This window comes from Apium graveolens, chromosome 8 (assembly GCF_009905375.1).
Source record: "Apium graveolens cultivar Ventura chromosome 8, ASM990537v1, whole genome shotgun sequence".
Taxonomy (NCBI): domain Eukaryota; kingdom Viridiplantae; phylum Streptophyta; class Magnoliopsida; order Apiales; family Apiaceae; genus Apium; species Apium graveolens.
In genome coordinates this window covers 6,142,816-6,157,808 of record NC_133654.1, presented here as the reverse complement: position 1 = coordinate 6,157,808, position 14,993 = coordinate 6,142,816, and the positions used below count along the sequence as shown (strand labels likewise).

Sequence of the window (14,993 nt, the reverse complement as noted above, 5' to 3'; positions counted from 1 at the left end):
ACCTTTCTATTACCTACATCTTCTCCAAAACCCTATTCTTATTCTTACACCGGAGGCGCCGTGGGAGCCAAACCCCCTTTCGGGTTTGTTTTGCAGATACCCAACCAGCAGTTAAACCTCATTCATACCCAGAAGATCCAGGAACGATGTCGGATGGAGCCGACCGCTCACCGGAGTTATCATTAGCGCTAGAAGGAGGGGTCGAACATCTTTGGGTCTCGGTGCCCCTGGATTCACCTTCATCAGCAAACTCTTAAGAGAGTCCAAATCTTAAACCTGTAAGAACAAAAGAAAGCATACCCTCTCTTGAATATGAATGCTCATTTTAGCCACGTTTGTGTGAGCTCATTACTTTAGGCCACGTTTGTGTGAGCCCGCTCTTGTTTGTTAATTTTGGTTGTTTAGGGTTTGATAATCTTGATAGTCTTGAAGCATGGGGTTTGATAGTCTTGATAGTTTCAAAACCCAGATCTACTTTAGTTTGCATATTTTCTTTGTGTTCTAGAGCCTGCTGTTCTTGTTTAGTCATTGTTAGCAAAACCCAGAAAGTTTGTTTGGTGTTATTCTGAAAAAAAATTTGTAACATTCAAAAAAGCAACCTTAGATCCATATTTTTAGCCTCAAATCTTGGTCAGTTGTTTGTACAATTATGGTAATGGCAAGAGCAGGAAAAAGTACGGTTGGTAGGCCCTCCGCCAGTACTCATGTCCAGGACCAGGACCACTCTCAGGCTCAAGAACCTGGGGGAGACCGAGAGACCCTCCAGGAGCAATCATTGACACAACATACCCCAGTCAGGGATGCGAGGAATGTCATCGAGCTCAATCAATATTAGTATACTAATGTTCCAGTGGCAGAGGATCGTATGGCTAACTTGACAAGCCATGAGCTGGCAGAAGCAATCAGGCTCTACAGAGATGAACAAGCCCGGGCTCAGATAGAATATGAGCAAGATGATGAGAAAGAAGAGTCCGGGGATTCTCAGCAATCTAGGAGATCTGTCTTCGACTGAATCGGAACTAAGGTAAAAAAGAGCCTAGTAAGAAGGAGACAAAAGCAACCAGAAAGAAAAAATTGGAAGAAATGAGGGAGCAATTAAGAAGGGAAGAAGAGGCAAAGCTTGAGCTAAAAATTCAGAAAAGAATGCAGTTGGAAGAGGAGAGGCTCTTAGCTAAAGGCAAAGGCAAAAGGACCTGGAGGGACCCCACCCCCGAGGTCATTTCCGATGATGAAGAGGAGGGTCAGAAAGACCTGAGAGACATGATCTATGAGCTCCAGAGGAAGATGGAAAAGGACTCTGGAATGGAAGTTGGGGAAACTCTAACACCCTTCAGCCATTCTCTGGAAGCAATCCCTCGACATAGAAACCTCAAGCACTACAACTTTGATTCTTTCGATGGATTGGGGGATCCGGAAGAACACCTGTATTATTTTGAACAAATTTCCCAGATATACTATTAAAATGATTTGACAAAGTCTAGATTCTTCGCCTCGACCCTCAAAGGGGGGGCTCAAAGGTGGTTCAGCAGGATCCCCTCAGGAAGCATCCACTCCTAGAAAGAGTTTAGAGGAGCCTTCCTCAGGAGATTCAGAGCCAATAAGACACACGAAATGCACATGTGTCACCTGGAAACCATCCGCCAATACGATAATGAATCACTCTTAGCCTGCATGCGGAGGTTCCAGGAAGCAATCAACAAAATCTTGAATCTTGATGAGCGGGAGGCACTGAGCATATTCCGAAGGAACCTGGATCCGAAACACAATGAAAGGTATATTGTAGAGCTGATCAACAAGGAACCTCAGAGCCTAGCTGCTGCTTACTCTATGGCAGCCAGATTCATCAAGGAGACAGATGTGCTCCAGGCCATGAGGATGACCCGAAACGGGGGATCCAGGAGCAAGAACTCTGATGACCGGCCGAAAGGGGGTTACCATCAGGAGAAAAAGTTCAAGCAAAGCCAACAAACCCAGCAGACAAACTTGGTGCAAAACACTCCAATATTTTATAGACTCGGTCCTAAGACAGAACTTAAAAGCAACCCTGGTCCAACTAGGCAAGCCAGATAGCCTAGACAAGAACCAGATTGGACACCACTAAACAGGACCCGGGAAGAGATATTGAAGAAAATCAATGGAAAGCCATTCTATTACCCACCAAAGCCCATGCAGACTCCCCTAGAGAGCAGGCCTTACAATAAGCAATGTGATTATCATGAAACTCATGATCACAAAACTGAAAATTGTCTCTCTCTCAAATATTTCATAGAAGACCAAGTCAAAAAGGGCAACCAGAATCAGTACATCTCCCGGGATACAAACTAGAAGGATGAAAGATAAAGAAAAGGAAAGAATGTAGTGAATGTGGTCCTGGGGGGTCTCACTCTCCCCCAGCAGCCCGGGCTCAGGAGATGAAGTATTCTCAATTCAATCCTACCCGGAGATGGTAATCTCATTCAGTAGCAAGGATTATGAAGGGATCAACCCGAATCACAACGAAGCTTTGGTGGTAACACTCTATATTTTTGACAATGAGGTAAGGAGAATGCTGATAAACAATGGCTCTTCAGTAAATATACTCTTCAAGCATACTGTGGACCGGATGAAGCTAGGGAGTGTGCGCTCAAATGAATTCCGAGAGGACCCTCTCTATGGGTTCGAGAATAACTTGGTCCCGATCCAGGGAACCATATACTTGTCAGTAATATTTGGGTCGGCCCCTAACCAAGTGACCCATGTCATAAAATTCTACGTGATCAACACTCCCTCATCCTACAACGGCATCATTGGCCGATCAGCTCTAACCAGGATCCAAGCAATCACCTCAATATCACATTTGAAAATCAAATTCCCAACTCCAACCGGGGTAGGAGAAGTTAAGGGAGATTATGAGGTCGCTGAGAGATGTTACAGCCAAGCTCTGGTAATGGCTGAAACCCATCAAGACAAAAGAGGAAGGCTGTGGTCCTTCGCAAACAACAAAGCATTAAGAAGAAACATCGCCCCCACTCAAGGGATGATTCCAGAAAAGAAGTCCAGATCATAGAATCCCTCCCAGATCCAAAAGCAACCAAGACAAGCTCGAAAGAGCAGAAAAACAACCAAGTCACGGCAGAGATTGAATTGAGCCCAGGCTTCGGCCAAGGCAATCCTACTGTACAAGCAACCAACCCTGAAACAAGTGAAGTAGGGGAAAGTAACCAAAAATAAATGACAGCCCAGGGTCAGATCTATATGAAAAAAAATACAGATGCCCGGATCCAGCAGTTGGTGTCAAATATGGATCATGCCAAGATTGAGGGCGCTGTAGAAACGGAAACAATTCTGATCAATGCAAGTGACCCTTCTAAGAAGATAAAGATAGGATCCGGACTCGAGGCTACCTTCAGAGAAAAACTGGTATCATTACTCCGAGGGTACTCTGATATATTTGCCTGGAACCCAAGAGACATGCCCGGGCTGGATGAATCCATAGAAATGCATAGCTTGGACGTCAACCCCGAGAGGAAGCCAGTTCAGTAAAAGAGAAGAAATTTTGCCCCAGAGAGGCAGAAAGCAATAGATGAAGAAATTGAGAAACTACTCAAAGCTGGAATCATATGCGAAGTCAAGTACCCGGAATGGTTGACAAATGTTGTGATGGTGAAAAAGGCAAACGGGAAATGAAGAATGTGTATAGACTACACCGACTTGAACAATACATGCCCAAAAGATCCTTACCGCTTGCCAAACATTGATCAATTGATCGACGCAACATCCGGGCACGTAATGATGAGTTTCATGGACGCTTACTCGGGGTACAACCAGATAAAGATGAATCCCAATGATATCCTAAATACAGCCTTCATCACCTACAGGGCGGTCTATGCCTATGTGATGCTGCCTTTCAGATTAACTAATACGGGAACAACCTACCAGAGAGCAATGAATAAAATATTCAAAGACCGGATTGGAAGGAACCTGGAATCCTATGTTGACGACATGATTGCAAAGTCTACATGCATCCCCGGTCACATAGGAGACCTAAGAGAATGCTTTGACAACTTGAGAAAATACTCACTCAGGCTCAATCCAGAAAAGTGCACATTCAGAGTGGGGGCAGGAAATTTTCTTGGATTCATGATAAGCAACCGGGGAATTGAAGCCAACCCAGAAAAGATAAAGGAAATCCAAGAGATGAAGCCTCCTAGAAAACAAAAGGATGTGCAGAAGCTAGCAGGGTCACTGGCAGCACTTAGAAGATTCATCTCAAAGCTAGCCGAAAGATGTCTACCCTTCTTTGACCTATTAAAAGGAGCAACCAACAAGAGAGAAGTGAATTGGAGCCCGGGATGCCAAAGCGCATTTGAAGAAATTAAAAGGTACATTTCTCAACCCCCTTTGTTAACAAAAGCCCAACCCGGGGAGCCCCTATCCCTTTACCTATCAGCAGGGACCCTGGCAGTTGGAGCAGCCCTGATCAGGGAAGAGAATGGAAAACAGCAACCAGTTTATTATGTGAGCCAAGTGCTAAAAGATGCGGAGACCCGATATCCAAGGCTAGAAAAGTTTGCTTTTGCCTTGGTAACGGCATCCAGGAAACTCATACACTACTTCCAGGGAAGGGAGATCAGGGTTGTAACTAATCAACCCTTAAGGAAGATAATACACAAGCCAGATGCCTCAGGAAGGTTGGTAAATTGGGCAGTCGAGCTAAGTCAATTCAATTTGAGTTTCATCCCAAGAACAGCAATCAAAGCCCAGGCTCTAGCTGATTTCATCATAGAATGCAATTTCCTGGAAGAAGAATTTGTTCCCATGAGCATTGACCCTGAGAACAACATTGATCAAGACATAGGAGCCTGGGCTCTCAAAGTTGATGGTTCTTCAACAAATGAAAGGTCAGGAGTCGGCCTCATCCTAAAGAGCCCAGAAGGATTCACAATTTAAACAGAAATCTCCTTTGGCTTTTCAGCAACTAACAACCAGGCAGAGTACGAGGCCCTAATAGCAAGATTGAAACTAGCTAAGGCACTCAGGATCCAGAACCTCAAAATCTACATCGACTCCCTGATCGTAGTAAAGCAAACAAACGGCGAGTATATAGCCAAGGATCCAGTTTTAGCCAAGTACCATGCTCTGGTCCAAAGCTACCTCGCCTTGATACCAAAAACACAAGTCACCCAAATCTGCAGATAGGAGAATTCAGAGGCTGATACATTATCTAAACTGGTTCAAAATTCATCAGACCTGGATTGCTCCGTCTACTTCGAAGAGTTACAGAGACCAGGCATAGAATCTGAAGAAGTCATGGAAATAGACAACAACCCGAATTGGATGACTCCATTCATCAACTACTTGGAGAAGGGAGAGCTCCCGGAAGACAAAGGGAAGGCTCAAAGGTTAAAAGCCAAGGCAGCAAAATTCTTCATTGAAGAGGGCATACTCTATCGCCGGACCTTCTCATCCTCAATCCTAAAGTGCATTGGCCCAGGAGAGGCACAGTACTGTCTGATGAAAGTTCACGAAGGAATATGTGGGTATCATATGTCAGCAAAGGCCCTAGCTCATAAGATCATTAGACAAGGGTACTACTGGCCAACTATTCACCAGGATGCAATAGATTTTGTGAAAAAATACAAAGAATGCCAAATCTTCAGTAATGTCACCCGGATGAGCCCATTCCTACCCTCTTCAGTCTTGTCACCAATTCCATTTATCGTATGGGGCATTGATATCATGGGACCCTTCCCCAGAGCCAAAGGAGACCTCAGGTACTTGCTAGTCTCAGTTAATTATATGACCAAATGGGTAGAATCAAAGGCCATGAGAATAATAAACCAACAAGATTGTATCAAGTTCATGAACAACATTTTGATGAGGTTCAGTATCCTGTGGGTACTGGTCTCGGATAATGGGCCACAGTTCGTTGGATCAGAATTTGAATCCTACCTTCAAGAGCGGGGCATCCGGCACAAAAAGTCATCTGTAGCCTACCCTCAAGGGAATGGCCAAGTAGAAGTAACCAACAGGATCCTTCTTCGGGGGATCGAAAAGAGGCTCAGGGAAAGCAAAACCAAATGGCCGCAAGAGTTGCCTAATGTAATATGGGCGTACAGAACGAGCCCCCGAACAAGCACAGGAGAAACACCCTTCAAGATGGCTTATGGAACTAAAGCTATGCTACCAATCGAAGTAGGATCCCCCTCCTATCGAGCAATCAATTTTGATGAAATAGCAAATGAGGAGGGGCTCAGAACAAATATTGAGCTAATAGATGAAGTCCGAGACCAGGCGGTGGCAAGAATGGAGAAGTATAAGGAAAAAACTAGAGAGCATTTCAGCAAGAAGTCCCGGGTCAAAAACTTCCAAGTTGGAGACCTGGTACTTCGAGACACAGAAGCTTCAAATCCTACCAACACTGGGAAGCTAATGCCAAGGTGGGAAGGCCCTTATAAAATTAAGGAAGTTTTAAGGCCAGGCACATACAAGCTCATGAATATGGATGAAACAGATATCCCGAACACTTGGCATGGACTCAGACTCAGAAAATTCTATCAGTAGAAAAAGCAACCAAAAGCAAACAAAAAATTTGTAGCCTGTGGCAAGCAACCATTGTATGAAAATTCCAAATCAATGAAAAGAGTTTTCCTTTCTCAAAAAGTTGTTAATTATCTTACCTTAGCAATAAAGCAAACTAGAAAACAATCCGGATATAGTCTCATACCCGGATTGGAAGCAAAAAATAAAAGCAGAAAACCCGGAAAAATTCCAAATCCGGATTAACAGCAACCACCATTTACTTAGAAATTTTCTAAGTAAATGGAGCAAACATCAATCCAGATTGGTAGCATAACCGGATTGAAAGCAATAATACAAGCAAAATAACAATTATGTACTCAGATTGTTCTCTCAGTACATAAAGTAAAATAAGCAAACATCAATCCGGGTTGGCATCATACCCGGATTGAAAGCAAATGTAAAAGCAAAAATTAACCCGGGTAAGCATTCGAATCCGGGTTGAAAACAACCATTATGTACTCGGATTATTTTCTAAGTACATAGAGCAAATAAACAAACATCAATTCGGGTTGGCATCATACCCGGATTGAAAGCAAATTCGAAAGCAAAAACCAACCCGGATAAGCATTCGAATCCGGATTGATATACCATAACAAAAGCAAAGTCAACCCGAATAAGGCTTCATACCCATAACAACCCAGATATAAACCCAATCCGAGTTGGGGGCCATAGCCACAGCCCAGATCATGATCATTTGTGCAATAGAGCCAGGATCCGGATTGCTCATAAAAGCAAAAACTATCGGATGAAGTGTCATACCCGGACCGGAAGACAAACAAATATTTTCTATAATGGAAGGAAAGTACAAGGAAACGGAAGTAAAATTTAAAGCAGGATCCGGATTTTCATTAATCCGGAACAAATCCAAATATTAAAAATAGTTCAAATCAAAGTACGAGAACAGGAAATCGTAGAAAAAGAAATTACAGGGGCTGGGCCCAAGAAGCTTAGCAAAGCTGGTCCGGATCTAGAGGAAACTAGGGTTGGGGTCGTCATATGGTTCTGGTTCACCCTTGCCCTCTTCAATAACAGATTTTACAGCATGGAACTCCTGAATGAAACTGTCCCAGTTGGCCAGGAGGTCAGATTTTATATGCCTCTCTGCAACAAGCCAAGCTCTGCGGACCTCGGGTACACCAGCCTGAGCCACCTCTAAGTCATAAACGTCACTAGCCTTGAACTCAGCGATTATTGCCTCCTTGTTCAAATCTTCCTTGGCAGCAAGCTCGGCCTTCAGCCTCTCCAAATTTTTAACAAGACCATCGGCCCGGTCCTCTGCACTCTTCAACTTCTCATTCAACCCGGATTCAAAGGTCCGAAAGCTCTCCTAGGCCTCCACTGGCCCCACTGGAAATTTGATTACCTGCCCCCACTGGCCGATCACCCTCTTCAAGGAAGCAGCCATGTTGTACCCTTCAACTTCCTCCTAGTCTTCCTCAGAGGGAATGCTAGACATAAACCCGGCCAGATCGACCAGGGTCTTGGTCCCTACCTTGACAACACCCCCATCCGGACCCTTCCCTTCTGAGTCGCAAATGACCCGGTCAGTGACAACAGCTTTGCCACGGGGAGGCCTACCCGGGGCCGACTTCCTCTTCTTTGAAGGAGGGTCCTCTTCAGAAATCTCCTGGACATCCGGATCCTCGATCAAGGGCGCATTGGCCGGATCGGCCACGTTCCGGGGGGCAGAAGACTCGGCTCCACCCTCAGCATCCGCAGATCCGGATCCGGTCCCAGGAGCCCCCTTTGTTGTCTTGTAAGCCAGGCCCAGAGAGTTGAAAGCTGCTGCTTAAGCTGAATAATACATTATTGCCCTGAAAGAAGGATTATAATACGGCAAACCTGCAGGAGAAAAAGGAGAACAATCAGGACGGAGACAATATAAACCCACTGGACTAAGCAACCAAAACCGGGAAGCAAATACAATAAAGCAGTAAACCCGGATCAACACGCAAAGCAGTGAACCCGGATTAAGGGATAACAAATAAGGCCGTGATCCGGATCAACAAGCAAAGCAAGAGATCCGGATCAAAAGCTAACACTTTTTCTAAATGGATTACAAGCAAATTAGACCTTGATCCGGATCATCAAGTCAATCAAGAGACCCGGATCAAAGGCAAACATCTTATGCAAACAGATTACAAGTAAAAAAGCAAATTAGACCTTGATCCGGATCATCAAGTCAAGCAAAAAACCCGGATCAGAGGCAAACATCTTACGCAGAGACCACAAGAAAGCAAACAGGACTTTGATCCAGATCAACAAGCAAAATAAGAGATCCGGATCAAAGGCAATCATTCTATCTGAACAAATTAAAGCAAATCAAATAAGACCAAAATTCGGGTCGACAGAAAAGGAAAAACCCGGATCGGCGAGGGACTTATATCCAAGTTGAAACAGCAACTTGTGATTCATAAAGGTGTCCCGGGTCGGCTTAAACCCGAGGCAATCACAAAACTTCTTAATCTGGTTCACTGCTTCCCCTTCCAAGATCGCGGGTTTGAACTTCGTCTGGACACCTCCCAAGGTGAAGTAAGGTAGGTAGGCCAGGTCAAAACCCTTCAACATTATCAACTCCCCGTTCTAGTGCTTTAGGGAAGTCTGATGCATAACTGGTTTGGCTATACCCGGTCCGTAACCACACTCGGAAGCCCGGAATCTAAGTTCATAAAAGGGCTTCTGGCTGGATTTTAAGAGATAAAAGATTTGGTGGAAAAGTTTAAAGGTTGGTAAGAGCCCAGACTTGTTACAGCAGGCTATAAACCAGGTCATGGATTTTTCTTCTACACCAGATCTAGATTGGGGGGCAACCAGGAGCATAAATTTTTCTTCTACACCAGATATGGATTGGGGGGGCAACCAGGAGCAGAAATTTTTCTAAAGCATCAACTCTTCTACCTTAATCCGGATTGGTCGCTACTACACCAGATCTGGATTTGGGGGCAACCAGGAGCAGAAATTTTTCTGAAGCACCAACTCTTCTACCTTAATCCGGATTGGTACCCATAACACCAGAACCGGATTGGAGGCAACCAGGAGCAGAAATTTTTCTGAAGCATCCAAATTTTACTACCTTAATCCGGACCTACCCACTAAGCACCAGATCCGGATTGGGGGCCAACAGATTGACAGAGTTTTTCTCCTATGGCAACAACTATGTGATTCTACTCTACTCCCTCATACAGAAAATCTGTATAAGGGAGTGGGGAGCAAATGATAGGGTATAAGAGACCCGGCTAGGATTCAACCTGGATCTAAAGGATATCAGGCTCGATCGATGGACCAAGACCCCCCTCTCCCAGAACAATCAAGTAGAGAGACCAGGCCCGGGGTCATCCCATGACCCGGATCAGGATCCGACCCGGGACCTGGACCATCTGCCTACCTGGATCCGGATCAGGGCCAAGACCACCATGAGGGGGGACCCAGCAAACACATGCACATCCCACAACCCGCCAAGGAAGGGTACGTGGGCACGCGACGGTGACAGCTATCAACAACCAGCACACCAGACAAGCACGGCGCGTGTCAGAAGGCCGTTAGGACACCCTGGAGGTGGTCCTTCCCTGGACACGTGTAAACAATCCACCCAAGCCAGGCGTCCTCTGCTCCCAAGATCCAACGGCCCTGATTTAGAGGTAACAACCCCTAAACCCTACCTTTGGGCTATAAATACCCAAGGGCTGAAGGGTTTAGGGGTTAGAAAAACATTCACACTTTTGCACACTCACTCTCTCATATCCATACACACACAGCATCCTTTCTATTACCTACATCTTCATCTTCTCCAAAACCCTATTCTTATTCTTACACCGGAGGCGCCGTGGGAGCCAAACCCCCCTTCCGGTGTTGTTTTGCAGATACCCAACCAGCAGCTAAACCTCATTCATACCCAGATGATCCAGAACGGCGTCGGACGGAGCCGCCCGCTCACCGGAGTTATCATCAAATAATCTAATTAAAAAAAATCATGAAAATATAGGGATGTTACAAATAGAATCATGCAAGTATTTTCTAGCGTAGATTTGTTCAAGTTTTGTGGGACAATTTTGGTTAGCACTAATAAGACAATTACTGTTTTATGCAGATTTGGTGAGAGGATAGTGTGTTGTTGGTTTTGTATTCAGGTTGTGAGACATGTTTTGTGCAATATTGTGGACACTACATTAATATGTGTGCAGCAGTGGAAGGGCGCGTAGAAAACGCAGTCCTGTAATAGTTTAATTTACACTGTAGGTATTCTGAGGCTGCTCTGAATTTGGTAGTCTGCAGAATGATCATTGGAGTTCCATGGGTTATTGCTAAATTTCAGCTGAACTTAGTTTGCGTTTATCAGAGTTATAATAGTTTGGACATTGATTTTGTGCAATGTTACTGAGATTGAAGTTTTGAATATAGTAATTTTAGAAACTTTGAGCTTTAATTAGCGGAAAACCATCTACACTCCTGATATGCTTAGTAGTATTTCTAATGTCATAGCTACTGATATGGTGAAAACTCAGAGGTATGTACCCAGAAATGGGAAAAAGATTTAAAAGGCCTATAACAGTTTGTGAGTTGACATGACTCATTCAAACTTCACCAAACACTAGCTTTTTCAGTATTTGTTTTCTTAGGAATTCTCTATTGTCCCAACCTAGTTATGTACAAGACCTTCAAAATTTTAGTATCTTAAAAAACTCAGATGATCAAGACTGTCTCATACTTACATATCCCTTGTGTTTGCGGAAGTTACAGTCTTATGAATTTGAATGATTGTCTTGCACGGATAGATTATGCATGGGATGGATCAGGTCCGGTGGATGTGTATACTTTCCTTGAAGAAAGTAGTCTTTGGAATAAGATCTACACATTCAATACAAAGATGACTAATTTTCAAAAGAGTTTAACATGTTTTAAGTCTGGTGCAATGATTATTGTGTTTGATGGGAAAAATACAATTTGTACGATTTGAAGTCAAGTGAAATCAGGAGTTTTGGTTGTTACAATGGGACTGAGGCAGTTGCCCTCCGTGGCTTTAGTTATACTCCTACCTTGGTTGTTCTCGAAGGAATGAAGACGTTGCATCTATGACGTCCCAAAATGTTTCTTACTGCTAACTAGGACATTTGGAAGGTAACCATTTAACAGCTGATCAAGATATTAATATTCTTTCTTTAGATATGTTGTTTAGTAAGCACACACATACACTTGATCGGTTCTATTAACAGCTTAATCTGCAATTTTTTGCTGCTATCCCAATTTCTTTGCGAGTCCTGGAATCTTCTTGTACTTTTGTTAGACATTTCATATCTAAAACTTATGAGAGATGCTGATGATTTGCTCATGTATTACATTGATTCCTTTGCATGTGTAGATCTACTCAAGCTCCTAACGCACTTGTGATGGCAAATATGATCAGTCTAGTTGCCAAAATCAAGAGGAAGTTTATCAGTGTGCAAGACTTGATTGGTTTTCAAATTCATCAATCTTCTTTCTGTTGATTAAGTGCAACATAGACAATATAGATACATATCCATGTTTCTGTCAAGCTTTGGCAGACATGCTTTTTTTCTTTAGAAAGAACGATAAATAATTATAGAACTAAGTGTGCATCCTCTGTTTTAAATGAGCATGTTTGGATAGAAAGTTAGGTTGTACTCTCTTATGTGATTTCTAGATAGAATCAACACAAGACGGAAATGAATCATTGCAAATCTTAGTGTTGATTACTTATGATTTGAAAACTAGCTTTTTTCCTGTTCACAATGTAATTAATATAGATCTTTAAAACAAAACTGAAATGGTAGCAACCCTGGATATTAAGATGTATAACTCACTAGTAATTGCGGATATTATGATAGTTTTATTGTAATGTAAAACTTTTACCTGAGAGGGGGAAGGAGTGTCAGATCTCGGGCTAAAAGGTCCCGGCTGACCTTCCAAACTCAACAGAGAATCTGTTTTGTAAGCCATAACTTTCCTGTATAAATGACTTGCATCTGACATCTGCACTCATAGTTCTGTTATAAAGGTCTTTCTACGGTGTGTCCATGAGCACATTCTAATTTGATGAACCGGTGAAATATTTTTTTGCATAGTGGAAAGATCAATAATATTGGTGAGAATGAACCAACCAAACATGGCAGGTGGGTTGTAATTCGGGTCGAGCGAGCCGAGTTTCAAGCCGGACATTATTCAAGCCGAGCCAAGCCGGCGTTTAAGTAATCGAGCCTAAACCTCTGCCCGAACTCGGCTCGTTTAATTTCACGAGTCGAGTAGGCTCAGGTAATTAAACGAGCCGGAAATTCTGCCCGAACTCGACTCGTTTAACTAAACAAGCCGAGTCGAACCCACTTAAACAAGTTCGAGCCGGGAGCCCGCCCGACTTGAATTACAGCCCTATCTGGCAGGAACTAACAACTAGATTAAATGGGAAAAAAAACCAACAACTCGCTACTCTGCACGTACTGGGCCTATTCCGTCGTGTCACTACTGGGCCTAATCTGTCTGCTACGTACTTAATTCTTTAACCTAGGACGCAGCACATCAAACCTCTATGTTAAGTACATTTGTGAAGCCAAATGTACTTGTTACAGATGGCTCCACCAGCTCTTCCAGATAAATCAATCGTCGAAGAGATCCTACTGGTGCGACTTGCAGTTAAGTCAGTGGTACGTTTTCGATCCGTCTGCAAATTGTGGAATTCTCTTTTGTCCCAACGTACTTATGTACAATCCCTTTTAAATTTTAGTCTCTTTAAAAACTCAGGACTGTCTCATACTCAATACTCAGCGTCATCGTATTATTTCAGCACGGTCATCATATTCGTCTATCGATACTCTCACGCTCTACTTTGTCCGAAATGCACATTGATGATGTCCCTTACCTTGCGTCTAGCAAGAATCGTAGCAAGGATGAAATGCACATTATTGGTTCAATAAACGGCTTAGTTTGCCTAGGTTCTTTCTCTATTGAACACCAATGTATCATGTTATGGAACCCGTCTATTCATCTCTTCAAGAAAATTATACCACAAAGGCGTGTTTCTAGCATGCTTGGATTTAGTTGGGATCCGGTGGAAAACGATTATAAATTTATAGCGGAACTTTATGATTCTTCTAAAGCTATTGTTTACTCCTATAAAACAGATTGTTGGAGTGACATTGTTGTCCCTCAATTTGTTTGTGGATACTACTTATATATGTTCCCCTCTGCTATCGTGAAGGATATCTGTTACTGGAAACGCGCTGGCAATTCTAGTAAGATTCTCAAGTTTGAGGCTAAAAATAATCAACTGACATACTTGGATATTCCTTGTGTTTGCGGAAGTTACAGTCTTGTCAATTTGAATGATTGTCTTGCACGGATAGATTATGCGTGGGATGGATCTGGTCCTATGGATGTGTATAATTTCCATGAGGAAAGTAGTTGTCGGAGTAAGATCTATACATTCAATACAGAGATTGCTCATTTTCGATGTTTTTTAACATGTTTCAAGTCTGGTGGAATGATTTTTGAATTTGATGGGAAATTAAATTTGTATGATCCAAAGTCGAATGAAATCAAGAGTTTTGGTTGTTACAATGGGACTAATGGATTTGCTCTTCATGGCTTTAGTGATACTCCTACCTTGGTTGTTCTCGAAGGAATGAAGCCCTTGCATCAATGAGGTCCCAAAATACCTGTTAAGGCTAACTATAAGACATTTGGAAGGTAATCCATCAGCTGATTAAGATATAAATCTTCTGTGTTGTGTCTTTCTTCAGTTTTAATACATTATGAAAAGTGCTATGTCTTTAGATTTGTTGTTTGGAGTTGTTGTATGTGTACTTGCATGCTTCTACGAGTAGCTTAGTCGTATGCCTTGTACTTTCTGATATGATCAAGTTTTATACTGGAACCTGAAACCTGACTCTGTTGGTGAACTTGTGAGAATAAAAGTGTCCTACAAGGTTTCCAGATTTGACATACATCTTGGGAATTCCCTGTTTCATGTCCCCGAATTTAACTCTTTATACTTCAGTTTTTCTAAATATTTAAGTATGAGCAATCCTTAAAAATATTATATTTTAAGGAGGTTATTACTTTATTGATTATTACTCCATCGAGGTTCAACTGTATACTATTATCTATTTAACAATCCTTGCTATGGTTAACAAACAGTTGGTGCAGTGGTTGAGCTCTTGTCTTCTTCAAAGGAGATCAAGGTTCCGACTTTTTTTTTATAATTTGGTAAGCACATGCATACACTCTATCAGTTCTATTAACAGCTTAATCTGCAATTTTTTCTACCTAGATTATCACTTATCCTCCTGCAATTCCAATTTCATTATTGTGAGTCTTGGAAATTTTCTTGTACTTTTGTTATCCCCTGAAATCTTTACCCATAAAACTTACGAGAGATGCTGATAATTTGCTCATATAATTTGCTCATATAGTACATTGATTTC

The 14,993-nt window shown here is 42.6% G+C and overlaps 2 protein-coding genes across 2 annotated transcripts; both read left to right on the top strand.

The window, feature by feature from the left end:
* The first annotated feature begins 2,443 nt into the window (after positions 1 to 2,443).
* On the top strand, positions 2,444 to 3,046 carry LOC141679197 (uncharacterized). The gene has a single exon (XM_074485707.1). The coding sequence runs from the start codon at positions 2,444 to 2,446 to the stop codon at positions 3,044 to 3,046; it is 603 nt and encodes a 200-aa protein (XP_074341808.1).
* Positions 3,047 to 13,139: 10,093 nt separating this feature from the next.
* On the top strand, positions 13,140 to 14,212 carry LOC141679196 (uncharacterized). The gene is made up of 2 exons (XM_074485705.1): positions 13,140 to 13,214; positions 13,355 to 14,212. Exons 1-2 carry the CDS (start codon positions 13,140 to 13,142, stop codon positions 14,210 to 14,212), a joined length of 933 nt encoding a protein of 310 aa, XP_074341806.1.
* The last annotated feature ends 781 nt before the right edge of the window (positions 14,213 to 14,993 follow it).